Below are 20,695 nucleotides of genomic sequence, written 5' to 3'. Positions count from 1 at the left end.
AATGTGTGGCTTATGGACATGAACATTTCCAGAGCCAGCCTGGTTGGCCAAGTGGTTAGCATATCCGCTCTGCAGCCAAAAGGCTGCAGGTTCGAATCCCACTGTGGGCATGGATTTGTAATTGTCTATGAAAATACTAGTGGTGGCAGAGGATGGTAGATGGCATTGGTGTAGTTGCAGTTCATTGTAGTTGGTGGATTGAGTGGTGGAAACAGTAAGTTGTAGAGTAGGTGTCCTCCCTCAACGAGTCTTTGAACTCCCTGGAGGTGTCGCATAATAATAATATTTTGCCATCACTGCTCTTGAATGAAAAGTTCTGTGGATCATTTATTTTCTTGATCATTTCTTTTATTTTTTTGGTGTACCTCTTAAGTTGAGAAAAGGACAGAAAATTTTATGACTTGTAGAAAATCGCACTCTCATACAGAAATAAGCAGTGCAACTGAAATTTGCATTTTTCCCTATAAACATCACAGTAATGCAGCTAAGGAATTAAAGAATACCCCAGCATTTGAAACATTCAACAGAAGAATGCTTCTGAACTATTTTATTAAACATATCTATCCCAATGGCTTTAACAGGCCTTTAAGGCCCACAACCTTCCAAGCATGCTTGGATTTCGTAACCGAAATACGAGGATAGAATGGTCACTCCTATGCCTCAAGGTATTCTTGACTGTATCCCTGTGTGTTCAAGCATCCGGTTTGCCTGCTTGCGAGATGAAAAACACCAGACAAACTGGCGGAAAAAACCCTACTGCCCGCGCCCAAGACCGGCTAACTTGGCTATGGCTGAGGAAGATCCTTCAGCTCCTCACGTCTCCGACGGGAATCGAACCTAGGACAATCTTTCCCCAGGCATATGGTTGCGAAGCGCAAAGCCACTAGGCTAACCGCGCAGACATTTTATTAAACATGAAGAATTCAAAAGAATACAGATTTGAAGTCCTTAATACTATGCACTTTATTTGAACATCATGGAACAGAATTGCTGACATCACTGCTGTTTCGGATAAGAAGGCATTACCAAGCTAAGTAAATCACAGCCCACAGAAGCTAAGATGACAGATGATAATCATGAGAAACAAAAGAAAATACAAAAAAAAAAAACTTTCCTACTACATAGGCATTGTTAAATATGTGAAATGCTCACTCTGTCACAGAAAAAGATTATTGAACTCATTATCAGAGGTGAAAAAAAAATATGAAGCCAAGTTTAAATGATAATGAAGAAGCAGCTCAGAATCGTCTCTCTTCAGAGACCCTCAATAAAGATGGCTACCAATGCTGCAAAATCTTGAGAACATACTTTGTTGGCCAAGACAGTATTAAACATTATTTAAATATCATGAAATAATAATTTAACAATAACACAAAGTTTAAAATTGCTCCCTTAAAGCAGCAACTAATCACTGATTTTATATATATATATATATATATATATATATATATATATATATATATATATCATGCACAAAGAATGTTTCATACAAGTCAGAATTTTTTTTTTAAATGGAAAGGGAGGATTATAAATATTCATTAATATTTTACACACATACCAGAATGATATTTGTTCTTTGAAACTTAGGTTTGAAAGTGATCAAGAGTTTGTAGTTATAACACAAGAGTTGCTTGATATTGTCCACCAAGAAAATATCAATTCTTGGGCAGATATGACCCAAGCAGTGTAACCCATGGCAAAAATTCGTAATCAAGTCAACTCTCAATCAGTTTAGCTAAAGTAACAAAACAAACATTTTGACTAGCTGATATAAAACAGCAGTGGACAATTATTATATAAATATTATCCTATGACCCCATGGAGTCAGAGACTCATCTAGGAAGTCCCTTTGTCATACACACACAGCTCATCATACCTAGCCTTAAACACATTCAAATTCTCTGCAGACACCACACTTTCAAGCAAGGCATTCAAATCATTCACAAACTGCATACAAAAAAACATGCTTCTCACTCCCTTGTTTACATCCTACTTATACAACTTCCAGTGTTGACCTCTTGTTCCTCTCCAATCTCCCACTATTTTATAAAAAATCTCTTCAACGTTAATCCTATAGCAACCCCCTTACCAACTTGTATGTTTGACATATCACCCCTCTTTCTTCTATCCACTAGACTCTGTAAATTGCATCTTCTCAACCTTTCTTCATGTTCAACATTCCAGAGATCAGAAACTACCGTCAATCACCTCTGGACGCTTTTCAACATCTCTTCATCCATTTGAAAACCAGGTGACCAAATCTGTGCATAGTAGCCCAAATGTGGCCTAATCAAGGCCATATACAATGGAACAAGAATCTCCTTACTTCTACAAGTCAATGTCCTCCACATCATTTCCAGAATCCGTTGTGTTATCCTCACAATTCTGGCAATGTGTCCACTAAATTTTAGATCCTTATCCACCATCACCCCAAGATTTCTTATTTCCTCCACCAACATATCCCCACCTTTGTTTCCCAAATTTTAAAACCTTACATTTTGCTACACTGAACTGGCATCCCACACTCCCGTGCCCATTCACTCAATCTATTCAACTCTTTTTGTAAGGCCAGAACATCTACTCTACACCTCAGTTTGTCCCAACTTCGCATCATTTGCAAAACAACTGAATATCCCCATCCAAATTTTCCCTAATATTAACTTACAGATTAAACAGCAATGGCCCAAAAGCAGACCCCTGAGGCACTCCACTAGTGACTTTCCTCTTACAGTATATTGCTCTCATACACAACGTGCTGATACGTATTAGACAACCAATCTCCAATGTAATGCACTAGTCTGTATAATATAAACATATTCACAAGAAAGATATTTAATTAGCCAAATATTTCAGTCTGAAAATTGCAGACCATCTTCAGTGGCACTACAAGAACAGTTTAAAAAATACAAGGTGGAATACTAACAATAGATCGTTTATAAATAGAATAAGCCAGGTGATGTTATATCACTAAGTATTAAAGGGAAATATTTTTAAGCAGAGATGATTGAATTGAAGATATTAATTAATAATTTCAAAAATATTTTTTAAGTAACAAAAATAATGTGAATTAATGAGTTATCCTGATTAGACTTTCCCAGATTTTTGATATAGATATACAGTCATTCCGATTAAGGTTAGGAATGACTGTATATCTGTATCAAAAATCTGGGAAAATCTAATCAGGATAATTCATTAATTCACATTATTTTTATGTTATTTAAAAAATTTTTGAAATTATTAATTAATATCTTCAATTCTTAACTATTAATTCTTAACCAATATAATTTCTTTAAAATTTCCAAGTCATAAGAGTCAATATCAGTATTTTCTAGAATGTCAAAAAGTCTTTCATGTTTCACTGTATCAAATGCCTTTTTAAAATCTAGAAATCCCCAAAAAAACAACTTTCCACCATGGTTTAGTGTTTTCTCCCCAATAATTCTTAGACAAGTTATAGCCTCTCTAGTTCCTATTTTGGTTCTGAATCCAAACTGTTCCTCATTCATTTCTTTATCTATTTTATTCCTAATTCTCTCTAAAATTATTTGCACCAGAATTTTTGCTGTGTGAGTTATAAGATTTATTGTTCTAAAATTGTTACAGTCTAAAACTCCCGTTTTTTTTTTGGAATGGGGATAAAAATTGATCTTCTAAACTCCTCTGGTAATTCTTGTCCTTCATAAATTCCATTAATAATTTGCCATAACACTTCCATATCTTTTTCACCTATATTCCTTATAAGAATAAGAATTTGGAGTATTGCAAGTTATGGAAGTGAGTCATGGACACTCAGAAAGAGAGATATGGAAAGAATTAATGCATTGGAAATGTGGTTGTTATAGAAAGATGGAAAAGATTTGCTATACAGAAAGAATATCAAATCCAGAAGTTTTAAGACAAGTTGGGATGGAAAGAACACTGCTTGTAATATAGTTCTTGTCACCTGACAAGAACTATATTACAAGGGAAAGTCGAGGGGAAGAGAAGATGTGGAGGACCAACTAGGGAGTGGTTTAATGACATCGTGGAATGGATTGGTTTAAGAATGATGGAAGCAACAGACAGAGAGTAATGGAGAAGAGCTGCTCATCTGCTGCAACCCTCTTGCTAGAGGATGCTACCGGACGACGACAACGATCTTCAATTCAATCATGTCTCTGCTTAAAAATGTTTCCCTTTAACACTTAGTGATATAACATCATGTGGTTTGTTCTATTTATAAATGATCTATTGTTAGTATTCCACCTTGTGTTTTTTAAATTGTTCTTGTAGTGCCACTAAAGATGGTCTGCAATTTTCAGACCGAAATATTTGGCTAATTAAATATCTTTCTTGTGAATATGTGTTTATATTATACAATCTTTATGTCACAAGTGTCCTTAAAATATCAATGCACTAGTCTAATAACCAAGCCCATTTGCTCCAGTTTGACCATCAACTTATGTGGTCATCTATCAAAAGCCTTTGCAAAATCTAAATATACTACTGTGTATCCATCTCCTTTGTCCAATGAAGCTGTCATCTTATTGCAATAAGTAAGGTAGATTACTGAAACATGACCTCCCTTTATCAAATCCATGCTATCCATCAAAGATAATAACATTGTTGTCAACCAAATTCTGGATCTTGGTTCTCACCAGCCTCTCCAACACTTTAACCACAACAACAACTGACACGAGCATAGGCTTATAATTTGATGCTTGAATTCCGCCACCTTCATTATGAAGCAGCACAATCTTGCCTTCCTTCAACTCCTTCGGAACATGCCCCAGTGCACGACTCATATTCAACAAATATGTCAAGGCAGATGGCAACTCCCTGGCACATTCCTTCAAAATAAGTGTTGATATATTATCAAGTCCCAGAGCCTAATTAACATCAAGATTAATTCCTCATATACCTCTTGCTCACTTACAATTAGTCTCTCCTCCTCCTCCTCATTAGCTGCTCTCAAACTCTCCATGATGTCAGATTCACAAGAATGAAAGACCTTTATGAACTATTCATCCAATATCTGAACTATCAAGTCATCCCAAAAGTAATGCCATTTTTTATACTGTGCACTTGTTCAAACGTGACTCAGCTTGTCTAAACGTAATTTTTAAAGCTTTATAAGTACTGCGAAGCTGAGGTGGCCTCATTCTAAGGAATTCCACATTGCAAGAACATCATACACAAGTTATTGTTTAAATAACCCTTTGTTACTATGGAAGTCACTGAAGAGCACATTCGGCACCTCATGCTTTGAGTTCAAAAAAGGCAGCAATGCTGCTAAAACTAAAAAATGTAAGTCTTTCAATTAGCTTGAAAGACCCCCTCACTCTGGGCACACTGTGTCTATCTCTCTCGATAATTGGAAGCCACTATTACAAGAAATGCCAATGAAACTGTTGAAGATTTAGCAAAAGATTGTAATTCATCTTCATCGACCATTCATCGCTATTTGTAATAGCCTGGAATAATGTCTATACTTGCCAAGTGGATTCCTCACAAAATGATGAAACAATTGAAGAGAGCGCATCAACATCTGCCCTGTTCTTCATTCTCGAGAGGTTCAATCTCTGTTTTTGAGTCGTAGTCACCGGTGATAAAAAGTGGATACTTTACAAGAATGTTAAGCACTGAAGGCAGTGGGTTCATTCAGGGGAACAGGCTAAACCTCAGCCAAAACAAGACCTTCACCCTCAGAAGGTTTTGTTAAGCATTTGGTAGGATATTGCTGGTATTACACACTTTGAATTTTGCCACAAAACCAAACAATCACAGCTGAAGTATACTGTGAACAACACGATCAAATGAATGAAAAACAAAGAAAAGAGGTGTTCTCTGGTCAATCGAAAGGGTGTTGTTTTTTGTCATGATAATGCATGCCCTCATAGTGCAAGAATCACCTGTACCAAGATTGAGGAACTCGGCTGGGAAAAGCTTCCACATCCTACGTATTCTCCTGATCTTGCACCTACAGATTACCACTTATTTCGAAGTTTGCAACATTTCATTAACGAAAAACAATACGATACATTAGAGCAGGTTTCTCAAACTAGGTTCTGCAGAACATATGCAGAAAGTGAATAAGTGTTCTGTGAAAAATTATCAAAATTGATATGAGCCTGTAATGGTTTTAAATGCTACAACAAGTTCAAACATGTTTGAAAATCAGACACTCCTCACTTTGCATTTATTTTTTGTGGATTGTGCTATTAAGGACAGTGCACTGGCCTTGACTCAGCAGCCCGCGATTGTCGACACCTTCGAGCGTGAGTGAAGTACGGAGGTATCTAATTTAGGAAACGTGCAGTCACAAGTAAGGTCGATGCAATGCAAGGCGGCCCAGCATGCCTGTAGTGTATGCTGTCACATTTTTGTGATGCGATACAGCTTGCTTCTGTGATATGTGCATTTAGCTTTACATTGAATATGAGACCGATGACACTCAACTCTAACCAAGGTGTTCCGTTAAAATTTCAGGATTTGTGAAGTGTTCCGTCATAGGAAAAGTTTGAGAAACGCTGCATTAGAGACAGCTGAAATTGAGCCTATGTGACTTCTTTGTCTCCAAACCTGAATTCTAAAGAAATGGCATGATGAAGGTTTCACAATGTTGGAAGAGCATTACTGATTCAAATGAAGAATATATACTTGATTAAATTAGCAAGAGATTTATCTTTTATATCCTTTCAAAATTTAATGCTAAAAATGACATTACTTTTGGGGGTGACCAGATATATCCTCTGCAGCAGTTGTTCTTATAAAGTTTTCATCTTCCATGCATATCTTGAATTCTCTTCTTTTCACTCCACATCAATTTCATCTCTTGCCTCATCTAACCAGCTCAGTTTTCAAATCTTGCATCATTTTTTTTTGCTCACCCTCATTTTCTGAATTTTATTGCCAACAATATATGCTTGTTCACCATCAACGCCGTTCACCACTTTATGATTAATTGCACTCCCTTTTTCAACTTTCATCACATTTATATCACTTTCGTCATTCTCGCCAATGATTGTTAAGTTCATTCGCTTTTGCAAAATAGTTTTTTTACCAATTTTTCGCTGCTCTTTTACAATGTTCCTCTTTGCTGTCAGACAAGCACTCATCCTTCTCATGACATTCTCACTATTAACACTTTCAGTTACCAATATGTTACCACTCATCAAGTCCTCATTCAGATCACACTTTGAATGCACCCTGCTTTCAGCCACCTTAAATATTCATAATTTATATATATAATTAAACGAATTCATCATTTGATGGCTTTCTGCTTCATAGATTACAAAAAGGCATTTGACAATGTTCAACAGAAACCTTCAATATTAAATTATATGAAATTAGCCTACTTATAATTTATCAAAAAAATAAGGCCAATTCGGTTCACATATATCACTTTATTTGGGAAGGACAAATATCTTCAATTCATTAAAAGTAATTCTCACTTTCAAAAATATTCTTCATACAAATAAGAAAGTGCAATGCAAAATACTAACCTCCTGAGAAAATTTACAATTAATAGTAGCCCATCCTAATTGCATGACACCTTTTGATCCTAACATTAACTCATAATGCCATTTTCCTGTAAAAAAATTTAGAAATATATAGAAATTATATTATTTCAGAAACACTGAACTTATTCAGTGTTTCTGAAATAATATAATATATTATATAATGTAGTTATATAATATATTATAGTATATAATAGTATATATAATTATATAATATAATTATATAATAGTATATATAATTATATAATATAGTTATATTATATAATGAAATAATATAATATAACTTTAAAAAAAAAAAAATATATATATATATATATATATATATATATATATATATATATATATATATGCCAGTTTATAAAATTTTAAAGTGAGACAGAAAGTTAGTACATTCAAAGAAATCTGATTAAGCATATATCATGACAAAGATTAAACATCAATTTATGGTATGCCTCTCCAAAGTATGTACACAATACTATAATAATACTATGCATGTAAGCTTGCTCTTACTAGCTTCCTAGAAATACTCTTCTTCAAAAATAACTTGGTGAACTCTCCAATACTGTGTTATCTTTAATTTTGTTCTTCTGAAAGTTAATAAGCATGGAAAGGCTTGTGTGCTCACAGTACATGTTAATTTATTTTCACGGTATTGATGACAACACAGAATGATAAAAAAATAATATTTATTAACTTATTTGCTGATATTTCGTTGGTATTATATCCAGCATCCTCAAAGCACAAAAACAGTTTGTCACAGTATGTAAAAAAACAACAATTTGGTACAATAGTGGGATTAGTTTAAAAAACTGTAAATGACAAGAGAAGGAACTAAAATCCTAATTAGGCAACATTATGTTGGAAAATGAGAAAAAACAAATATTAATTAGATCTTAAAATGACGGTCTCCCAGATTTTTGGTAAATTTATATGGCCATACTTGTTGAGGTTTGGAGTTTTAAATCTTCTGTTGATTACAAAAACTTATGACTTCTGTGTAGCACTTTTTTCTTCCAATTGATCCTGTGTGAAGGGTTATCCAAAGCATGGTTTGCTAGACCTGACTTGCCATAATGATAGTGCTGAATATATTTTTTATGTTCACCAAGGCAGATGTCAACAGTTCTTCATGTCTGTCCATAGTAAGCCTGGTTACAAGAACAGGGCACTTCATAAATTCCTGGATGTGATAAAGAAGAGAGTTTGTACTTAGGTGAGCAGATGAGAGTTGACAATTTGACATAAGGTTTAAATACAGTGCATAACTAATATTTCTTGAGCACTCTAGATATCTTTTCAGATATGCCTTGAATGTATGGGTGATGGTAACAGTTCTGCTGCGGTCTTGTGTGGTAGGCAATGGAGGGGGGGGGGGGGGGTTCTGGGGAACATTTAGTATTTTTTTTTCTATCCTATGGAGATTATAGCCATTGGCTAAGATGTGATGTAAGTGAGCCAATTCATCAGTAAGAGCATTGTTATTGGAACAAATAGCTCTAGCTCTGTAAGTTAGTGTTTTTAGGATACCACACTGTTGAGATACCACACTGGTGATAGCGTGACTGTTTATGCAAATATCTCCCTGTATGTGTGTTTTCTATAAACAGAAAAAGATAACGAACCATCTGGAAGCCACGTGATTAGTGTATCCAGGAAGGGCAGACAGTCATTAGCTTCTTGTTCCATTATGAAGTGTATTTTAGAGCGTTGACTATTTAAATGCACTAAAAATGTATCCAATGTGTCTGGACCATTTAGCCAAATAGCAAACACATCATCAACATAGTGTAACCAAACCACTGGTTTGAGAGTGGCTGTATTCATAGCCAGCCTTTCCCCAAGTCATTTTAAGATCTAATTAATATTTGTTTTCTCTCTTTTTCCAACATAGATAACACCTAATTAGGACTTTAGTTCCTTGTGTTGTCTGTTAAACTAGTCCCACTGTCATACCAAATTGTTGTTTCAACGTACTGTGATAAACTGTTTTTGTGCTCTAAAGATGCTGGATAAAATACCAGTTAAATATCAGCAAATAATTTAATAAATATTAATTAGCCAACCTCTTAATGGAAAACTATGAAACTAACGCTCTAAAAAATTATCAAAAGAACCCTAAGAGATGGCTACGGTATGTGGATGACATTTTTGATATTTGGCCATGAACGACAGATGAATTAATTGTTTTTAAAGAATATCTTAACAGAATACACCCAAATATAAAATTCACTTTGAAAATAGAAGAACATAAAAAATTACCTTTCCTGGATAGCCTCATAGGAAAAAATGAAAAAGAAAAAAGTTTAACCTTTTGTGTTTACAGAAAATCGACAACTACAGGAAGATTTCTTAATGCAGCCTCACACCACCATCCCTCACAAAAAATAGGTATAATAAAAACCTTGAGAGACAGAGCATATAAGATATCGAGCATGGAAAAAAAAAAGGCAAAATGAGGAATTACATTACTTAATACAGAACATCACATTTAATGAATTTGAGCCAAAAAACAATCAAGAAAATCCTGAACACATCGCCCACAACCAACATAGAAAAACAAGATTTCAAGAATGCAATCTCACTGCCATACATTGCAAATGTCACAAAACAGATTAGGGACATTGCTCAGCAAGTACTTAAAAGTAGCTTTTTCTCCTTTAAAAAAAAAAACAAAAAAAAAAAACAAGATTCCTACATCCACCGAAACCTTCGCACCATCCAGGGGGTCTATCAAATCTACTGTTCTTGTGGCATTTGTTACGTAGGCCAGACGAGAAGATCAGGAGAAATCCGTATGGCAGAACAAAAAAAGACATAGAAAAAAGAAGAGAACACAAATCAGACCTAGCTTTCCACACAACTTCCAGTGGTCATAAAGTACTTCAGGAAAAATGCAATCATGTCATATATTGATAAAAACTGTTTCACAAGGAAGTTCAAGAAAGCGGCAAAAATGCTTAGAATTCCTACAGTGCAACAAAAACCAAGGTTTGATATTACACCAAGTGTGGTCGGCAGTCATAAAAAATCTAACTTCCTCAGATCTCAGACATAACACACGTGAAGCACAGAACGTGAAAACAAACATTCAGTAACGAATGTTTCAATTTTTTCAATGTTACAGTTAGAAACATCTAATGGACTATGAATTTAATCTTTGTTAGTTGTGTTTAACCTTTTTTATACACCAATGCCCCTGACGATGTAAGTCATACAACTTACGAAACTTGTCGGGTTTTCACGTATCGTGTTCGTATTTAACAAACGTGGTCTCAATACTGGAATCTATCTCTCGAACTACTGAACCACAGAAACCTTCACACACAAATATTAATTTTTTTTTTTTTATTCCATGTTGCCATCAATACCAGGAAAATAAATTAACATGAAACACTAATAATTGCATTAATCCACCTACATCTTGGTCTTTCTTTTCTTTCCATTTTGTTCAAGCCGCCATAACTTTTTAATATCTTCATATTTAATATGATTCTGCTAATGTCATCTATTCACTTTCCTAATTTTCCTTCAGAACTTATATCTGTGATCTCTAGTCTTGATCAATTGTTTCATTTATAACCAGTTTTCAGATCCATAGTTTAAAATTAATTTGAACAATGCCTTGTATGCTTCCTTTTTTTTGGTGTTTTGGCAAACTCTATTATTATTATTATTATTACCACGGGCTACTTCAGGAGTCCTTAGACTCATCGAGGATGATTATTAGATATACATTTATTAAAATGACTCCCTACTACACTAGCTTTGCTTATTCTGTTATCCATTTTCATATTTAATTCACCATCTTACAAAAATTGGGTTTTAAACAGATAAAATGTTTGACTCGTTCTATAAAGTTCAACACTGAGAGTGTGGCAATTGTTTTCCATGTTCCTACCTCATATCACAGTTTATCTCTTTTAATGCCGATTCTTTAATGAAATTGATCATAGCTGTTACTGAATTTAATTAAAGAGCGTTAAAAAGACTTCTTGTAGATTTACTTAGAAGTGCAACATTTGATGATTTAAAAGCCTGTATGTTGTATTCCTTGGGAAATACGTCGGGGGGGGGGGGGGGGGGGGGGGGGGGGGGGGGGACTGTTCCACAGTACAGCAGTAGCAGAGATGGAGGAGGAGGAAAAGAAACTTGTTCTGTGGGTTTCAAGGTGTACTGTGAAAGGATGTTGGGCATCAGCTGTAGTTCCAATGGGCTTAGTACAGAGTGGGAGATTTATTGATGCTGTTTCAGATTAACATTTCCCATGGAAATATTTATAGAATATACAAATTGCAGACACCAACCATCTATGTGAGAGCAAGGGGGAGCGAGTTGGTAAATCAAGCATTTTGGGGGAGCTTTTAGGAACCCCACTCCAAATGTGAGAGCAGTATAAATGTGATATAAATGTAATAGCTGGGCAGATTTGTGATTTGTATAAGATTAACAGCTGTTTAATAAAGTCTTGAGTGAAAGAGAAAACCTAATTTTGGAAGCAAAGGATGCAATGGTTGTGATATGTTTATGCCAGGAGAGGCTTGATGTCAGGGTAATTCCAAGAAGAGAATCTCATCTTGTCTGGAATTTGAGTGTTATCAAAAATAATGCTGGGAGAAAATGGTTCTTTTTTGTGAGAAATAAGACAGAACTGGATTTTACTAGTGCTGAAATTGACGAGGTTACCTGAGCACCATTGGAGGATGGCTTGGAGGTCAGAATTAAGGGCTGGTGGTTGATGCTCTGTGGGTTGAAGTGAGTTGTAGAGTAGGGTCAAATGAAAGGGAAGAGTGCAATGTGTTGTCGCCTGCAAAACTATGTATTGTGTTGGAGGTCAACTGAAGTAGGTCACTGATATACAGAAAAAAGAGAGCCAGTGAGAGAACTGAACCTTGTGGGACCGCAGCATTAATTGGATGGTGAGAGGATAGGGAGCTGTCTACCATCACACATAGTGTGCATCCAGACAGGAAGCTGGCAGTCCATCTGCAGAAGTCCTGTGACAGTACAAATGATGGGAGTTTGCTTAGTAAGCCTTTGTGACAGACCCAGTCAAAGGATTTAGAGATATCAAGTGCAGCCACTCATGATTCGCCAAATTTCTCCATGGCATGAGTGATGTATGAGAGTAGATCTCCTGTTGATCGACATCGACGGATCAACAGGAGATCTACTCTCAACAGGAGCGATGAGTGATGTATGAGAGTAGATCTCCTGTTGATCGGCATCGACGGAATCTGTACTGGTGGTTGCTTAACAGCTGGGTACCTTCAAGGTAGAATAGGAGCTGAGAGTTGATGGTTTTCTCCATCACTTTGGATAGGACTGAAGTGAGTGAGATAGGGTGGTAGTTAGATGGCAGTGATTTGTCACCCTTTTTAGGAATGGGTTGAAATAAGCCAGTTTCCAGGTTTTGGGATATATATATATATATATCAGTATATATATCCCAAAGGCATAGGATAGGAGTCAGTTCTGCTGCACAGAACTTCGACAATTGGAGGAATGCCATCAAGGCCAGGAGACTTTTGTGTACAACAGGTTTATGTTCTCTTTTTGGCAAAAAGATATAGGCATCTGCATTGTATATTGGGCAGTTGGAATGTGTGCATTAGAGACAAAGTGTGAAGCCGGGGGGGGGGGAGTAGCTTTTTCTGTGGTTGATGTTGCAATTGAGCCATCTGGGTATGGCAGGAGTGGGAATAGTGTAGGGCAAAAGTTACGACCAATTGCCTTGGCAAGAGACCAAAAGGCATGGCTGCCATTTGAACAGGCTGCAAGCTTCCTGCTTTTTGCAGGAAGCTTGCAGGCTTCAGTATAGGCCTGTTTTGGGCTTCAGTATAGGCACTGAAGGAGGATGGGGTTCTTGATTTGAGCCAGTTGTGGTATGCCTGATTTTTCATTTGTACAGCCTTGGCACATCTTTTGGAGAACCAGGGTTTGGAGAAGGGGACGACAGTTCAGAGTGGTGCGGGGAATGTATGTTTTCATGCCAGTGAGGATTACTTTGGTGATATGCTCGGTGCATATGTTTGGACTGGAAGACCGGAAACAATAATCCAACCAAGGGAATGAAGCATAGTAGTCTTGGAGACTGTCCCAATTGGCACGTTATAATGGCAAACTACTCTTGTGTGGGAGTGACTGTGTAAGCATGGTTGCATGGGAGAGGAGATCAGTATTAGATTGTGGTCAGAATTACCCAGTGGGCTCACTACATTCACTGCAAATTTGGAGGGATCATTGGAAAGGAACAAATCTAGAATACTTGGGGAGTGGTTTGGGTTATTTGGTATTCTGGTTGGCTTTTGAACAATTTGTGTAAGGTCATTAGTGATGGCAAATATTTCAGCATCTCTGCCTGCAGGATCTGTACAACTGGATAAGGAAAGCCAATTGTGCTATGGACATTGAAATCACCCAGGAGGATGATTTCACTGTTAGGAGAGTAGGACTGGAGAAAATCAACTTTTAAGGAGAGGAAATGAAAGAGCTCAGAGTGGTTGGTGATATTAGGAGAGCGATAGAGACAGCAGATGAATTAGACTGAGTGGGGGAGAGATATTTTCAGCCAAAGAAGGTTGAAATTGGCTGATTTTAGGTTGGGTGCTCTTTGGCAGGGTATGTCGAGCAAATACACGCACATATACCCAGTGGTGAGCTATGGAAATTTTAACAAAGGGCTCGCATCGTTGAGCAAAAAAAAAAGGCCTAACTCAGCCCTTATAATACTTATATTGCGACTTTGTAGAGCTTCTGACAGATATGATAATTCCTGTTGGATATCAATCATTAATGCTAGATCTTTTAAAAATTCCAAATTGAGAAGTCGGTTTAAAAAGCCCTTATATTCATCGTTCGATGCAAAATGCTTGCATAAAGCGGTAATTTCTCCACACAGCAAAAGCCGTTCGTAAACTGCAAGCAAACCATCATGGTTCAAACACACAGCCGATCTTTAAAATTTTGATACCAAGGTCTTTTGCAATCATATTTAATTCTCGTTGATTTCTTGGTGATTGATGATAAAAAGCATATAATTTATCCATAAATATTTCAAAATGATTTATTTCTTTAATGTTTTTTATCGAATCGTCTAATGCTAAGTGTAAATGATGAGCGCAATACCAAATCACAACATTAGGAAATTTTTGTAGAAGTTTGATTGCAACACCTGATTTGTTTCCTAACATTACACTAGCTCCATCAGAACAAAATGCAATGAAATGATTTTTTATACAGTTATCAGAAAATCCATATGAATTTAAAGTAGCAATTATAGCAGTATACATTCCACGGTGGCATTTTCTAGTTCTACAAGATTATTAAACAAGAAGAACAAGGGGCTCGCAAATTTGAGAAAAATTTAACAAAGGGCTTGCACAAGCCCCTTATAGCTCACCACTGCATATGCCACCCTTGGGTCGAAAGGAGTTAATCTTGGAGGGGATTTGAGTTTCTGTAAACAGAGTAGGTGGGGTTTGGTGGACTTCAGATGGTAGTGGAATAGTGTCCACTACCATCTGAAGTCCCCCAAACCCCACCTACTCTTTTTACAGAAACAACCCCCCCCCCCCAAGATTAACTCCTTTCGACCCAAGGGTGGCATATGCAGTGGTGAGCTATAAGGGGCTTGTGCAAGCCCTTTGTTAAATTTTTCTCAAATTTGCAAGCTTGGACAAATTCAACATATTAAGATTGGAGTTGAGGCCACAGATGTTGGTGAAGTGGATATGCAAAGTTCTGCAAATCATGGATTTGACAAGCAAGGGTCTTGCACGTTTTCTATGCAGTTCCTGCTACTGATCTCCTTGGTGGTGTCACTCAGTTTTTGCATTAGTTTGGTTTGTTTGTAGTCTATCATCCAACTGTTGTCTCCATTTTGGTGTATTTTTTCTTCTAGTTGTTTTCGGAGTTGGCTTCTTTGTTCTCTTTGGGAAAAAGTTAAATCAGGTTGAGCACGTACGTGATATTGGGGGCAAGCTTGTTTATCAGCGTTATAAATTTGGATGTGTTTGTAAGAGTGTCGCAGGTCACTTTCATGAGTCATGGAAAGTTCGTTCTGTCTTTTCTTTTGTTTATGGGTCCAAAACAATGACATTTGACAATATTTCTGGGATCAAAGTTGCATTCTCCTGCTAGTTTGCCGATGTCCTCTATTAATGATTTACCGTTTTCCAACAGAAAGTTCAGGATAACGGCATTCTCAACGAGCCTCCTATTTTCAGCTTCAAGCGACTCGTGTAGCATTGATGCGATTAGTTCACGAAGTTCGTTAGAGGGCATTGGTGCACTTGCGATTGGGAGCTGGTCGTCGAGTGTCTCGAGCTTAGTTTCCAGCTTTCAGATTCTGGAGGAGAAGGTATCAATCATAGTATTAAGGTGTTATTCGAGGTTTTCAGCTCGTTTGCTTAGGTTTAGTAGCTGTTTTATGGAAGGGAAGCACATTGTACAGAAGTAAGGCTGGTTGAGATCAGTAAAAAGCTTGTGTGCCGATTCATCTATTTTTGTGCAGGAAGTATGTAACCAGTGGCAACAGAAATCACACAATATACCTTTTTTTCTTTCGGTAACTTTGGTTTCACAGCTGCGGCACTTCGTACTGGCATTCAGTTTGTTGGTGATCAGCGCCGCTATGCTGACAAGACTCGAGGTAATCTTTTGTTATTGGCCTTTGTTGCTGCCATTTTTACTTCGCACGGTAGGCATAGCAGGCACTTTCATGTGGCTGTTTTTAATTGTAAAAATTAACTGATTTGATGGACTATGGGTACTACTTACGAGTTGTGCGGAAGTAATGGGTTCCTTAGTACCCTCTGATAATTTTCCATTTACTGCTTACTTTGCACAAAAAACACTTGCAATTACAATAAAATGTGGAAGCACAAGTTTAACATAGCTTATTCACAGGCGCCACCTGTCATGTCCAAATAACTTTGCTTTATAGAACACTAGCTAACACTATAATACAGCAATTAATTCTGGTATACAATTGCTTTGTCAATTGTGTATATTCTCTAGCTATCTCTCAAGGGATGAAAAACCTCATTTGAGGGGGGGGGTCTCGTATCCATGTCTTATACACCGATACTCAGTTTTTTATTACTTTAATTTTTAAGTAAAGTTCGTTCCAGTTACGTAGAGTTGGATGAAACATGCGCTGTCATCGACGATCACAGCTGTGTTCCTGTTCATTTAAACTTTCTAATTGTTGTGAATGGTGATAAATTTCTGCCATTAAATTTTCTCTAAATTTCTTGGCAAATTATGGCTGAAAAATGTCGGCATTGCTACAATATTGCATACAAGATACGTGTGATTGCATATGCTAAAGAACATGCAAACAGGGCTGCAGAAAGGTATTTTGGGTCACCCCCAACTGAGAAAATGATAAAAACTTGGCAGAATCAGGAAGAGGATCTAAAAAAGGCAACTCACAGTAAACATAACCTACAAAGTGGAACTGCAAAATGGCCAGAACTTGAGTCAGAACTGAATACTTGGATTTTAGACCACAGAATAGCGGGACATTCAGTGTCTACAAAAATGATTATTCATCAAGCGAAAGCGATAGCCACTAACAGAGGGATCACCAATATTACTGGATCAACATCATGGTGTTCGAGATTCATAGTACAAAGGACAATTTGTTGTATGAGGACTCAGATTCTGATTTAGAAGAGGTTTCAAGTGTCTCTTCATTTAGTTCTGGAGATGAATTTCTGAGTTTTGAAGAAGAAGATTAAAAGGTGGTACTCTTTCCTGGTTAGATTAGGTATTTGTTGAAAGTAGACCTACTTATTACTTTATATTTAAAATACTGTAAATTCATTTAATATTCAGCGATAAAGTTTTTTCCTAAAAAATGTGTACAAAAAAAAAGGGGGTGCGTCTTATATGCCAGCAAATACTGTATATTTAATGAAACTAAAGCATCATATACATTTAAATAACATTACATAAATAATTACAAATTTAATTGGATCCAAAGCTTTCTGAAATAAATCTACATTTCAGAGATTTTCTTATCCAAAAATATTAAAATCATCCATTCTCTGATTCATTTTATTATTGGATTGTTTGACATATATTTAATCATGTCTACCAGACTAAACACCTTGTTTTCATAATAACAAAAATGTTCATCAGAGTCAGTTTTTTGCTCCTTTTCCATGGGATCTTTTTTTTTATCTCCCTTATATAGCACACATTGTTCTTCCTCCTATCTCACGGAAGTATAAATATTCTTACCTCTTGCAGTTCTATTTGACAAGCAATTTACTAATTTTCGTAACAGAGAAAGAAGTTACTTCTACTACGACTTCATAAACAACATATCTAAGTTTCAACTCCTCCAAGTTTAAAGACTCGTGCCTACGAATCTTTTCAGAATCTTCTATTAATAGTCTCCTGACTGTCATGTAAAACTTAAAAACTTCTTAGGAACAAAATTCTCCAGTTGCCATTCTCAAAATTTACATTAGCACTCTAATTGTTTTCCTCATTATTCCGATACTGAACACTCTCTGTCAGCTGTCGATCACCCATCAAATTCCTCTGTGAGCATGCGCACTCCATGTAAATTGAAAACGAGAAGTTACGTATAATGTCTTCACAAACCACAAAAGATATCTCAACACTTAACAATTTTAAATTATAATAAAGATTAAAAATTATTACAAATTATCAGAATCTAGTAAGTACATCAATTTCAAATGCTTTACATTTCATTTTTATAATAATATATCAATAACGGGCACATTGCAAGTGCTGATATAGTGTTACAAAACCAAAATTAATGATATATTAGAATAGAGAAACAACTGTAAAAAGATTTATAATTGTAAACTATGATTCTTTTTACAATAGGACACACAAAAGGCTGTCGCATAAACTGGAGAATATGGGATTGTAATATAAATTCTTGATTTGGATCAGTGGATGGTTGATAGATAGATATCAAAGAGTGATATATGGTGGGAGTGAATCTGCCAAATTTAAGGTGACCAGAGTGGTACCTCAGGGTTCAGTCCTAGGGCTATTATTGTTCAATCTGTAGATTAATGGCATTAGAGAGGGTCTAACAAGAGATGTGCAATTGTTTGCTGACAATGCAAAAATAGGCAGAGTAATCAGAGATGCTACTGATATCCAGCACTTATAAAATGATTTGAATAGACTGAAAATTTGGGCAAAATGAAAATGGCTATCAGTTTACTGCTAGTGAGTGTAAAGTTATGCACTTTGGTGTGATGAGATTTCCAGCAGCATGTTAAATTAATGGGATTATGGTACAAGAAACTGAAGAGGCAAGGGATCTTGGCATAACAGTGGATAAGAATTTGAAGTTCAATGGTCACATAGCAAAAGTTGCAAATATAACTCAGAGGATAATTGCAATGTTGAAGCAAACCTTGACATCTATGGATAAGGAAGTCATTTTGTCTCTTTATAAGGCTTTCATAAGATCACAACTGGATTATTATGTGCAGATTTGGTCTCCTGGGTTCCAAAGGGATAAAGAAGCTGCAGAAAGAGTGTAAAGAAGATTTACTAAGATTATATCAGGATTAAGGAATTTAGATTATGAGGACAGATTGCAAGTATGTGGATTACAGGCTCTGGTTAACAGTAGAAAAATGGGTGATACGATAGGTCTATAAACTTCTGAATGGATGTTATAGGATATCATCTGATGAAATTTTTCATTATATGGAAGGTGGGGAGAGAACACAGGGAGCATCCATGGAAGTTAAGTGTTTGCAGTCAATAAAGGGGTAAGAGCTAGGTTTTTTTCTCACAGAGCAGCATGACAGCTGATTTGGGTTGATGCATAGCCTCCCCTTGATAAGTCCTTGACTCCCTGGAGTTCTCCGATAATAATTATCATTATTATTTTCTATGTTCTTATCTAAGTCTTCCCATTACTTTTGTTTAGTTAATTTTACACAGTGCTTCTCTTTCTTACATTTTTCTCTGTATTCTCTAAGCACACAAGCTGACTTACTTCCCAGGAACTTTCTGTAATGCTTTCTTCTTTTCCTTGACTACCTCTAACTTCCTGAGTCCACCATGGAGTTCTAATTTTTCTATCTTTATAGACAGCCTCACCATATGCCTCTCTGGCTGAATCAATGTTTTTGTCAGAGTTTGCCACTGAATCTCCAAGGTTTGTTTTGGTTTCCAAACTTTTTCATTTTTTTCTTCAATGATATTTGTCTATTTGAGTGTACAATTCACCTCTAAAAGCTGCTCAACTTTGATTAGTTTTAAAACTTTCTTACACCCTCTTCTTTTCAATATGAAATTCAATTTTATCCTGCTCAAAACTAAGTATTGGTCACCTCCTATCCCGAACCAGCAGGAAAAGAATGGTATCAACTATAACATAGTGAGACTACTCTTATTTCTTGCATCTTCTCTCCATGTGAATTTATTCACATTATGTTGGAACAGTGTTAGTAATAACTAATCCATGTCCTGAACAGAAATCTAGCAGGCATTTGCCATTATTATTAGCTTTTACTTTTCTCCAAACTTTCCCCAAACATTTCTGTATGTCTGGTAATAATTTCCTACTCTGCTGTTCAGATATCCAACAAGAACCCACTTTTCCTTTTTCATTGTGCCAGCTGCCTTCTCTAATGCCTTAAAAATTTCTTCCTTGGTAGAGAACCTTCTGTGAGACCATAAGCAAATAAGTCATTGTCCAGTTGTCCATTCTGACATTTGCCCACATCACTCTACTTGGTACTACCTGCCATTCAAATCATTATCCTATTACTACTCCCTCTTTTTCCTGATTGTCATTGCCTGGAACTGCCTGCAAAATTAAAAACAGAAACTCACACTTACTTCAATGTAAATTTATTAGATGTAAAATTTCACCTAAGTGTCAAAGGCATTTTCATTACATTAACAATGGAACACAATATAAAATCCAATAAATTAATTTTAAAAGCATCACTAAAGCATAAGCAAAACAGGTATTCAGTAAATTCCTAATTTCAAATGAAATTAAAACTAAATAAAAAATTAATAAGATAATTAAATAAGAGACCTATATTATATAGACCTATACAAAATAAATAAGAGACATAAAACCACAATCCTAGTCAAGTTTTTCATGGGGCTATGAGTTTGAAGCCACCAGGTGTGAGGTGGAGTCTAACAAGATTAAATACATAGCGGGATGTTGT

General features: G+C 36.1%; 1 protein-coding gene across 3 annotated transcripts in view; it reads right to left on the bottom strand.

Annotated features, from left to right (window-relative positions):
• Positions 1 to 20,695, bottom strand: part of LOC150108890 (E3 ubiquitin-protein ligase RNF123-like) — a 660,886-nt gene that overhangs the window by 528,895 nt on the left and 111,296 nt on the right. For all 3 annotated transcript variants that reach the window (XM_090410696.1, XM_090410708.1, XM_090410702.1), the window contains one exon: positions 7,485 to 7,570. In XM_090410696.1, coding sequence (XP_090266822.1) covers positions 7,485 to 7,570 — 86 coding nt within the window. The remainder of the gene's footprint in view (positions 1 to 7,484; positions 7,571 to 20,695) is intronic.

Source organism: Typopeltis vanoorti, chromosome 2 (assembly GCF_054136105.1).
Source record: "Typopeltis vanoorti isolate ZY-2024b chromosome 2, IOZ_Tvanoo_1.0, whole genome shotgun sequence".
Taxonomy (NCBI): Eukaryota; Metazoa; Arthropoda; class Arachnida; order Uropygi; family Thelyphonidae; genus Typopeltis; species Typopeltis vanoorti.
Note: the sequence above shows the minus strand (reverse complement) of the source record. Positions and strands in the feature narration are given on the sequence as shown.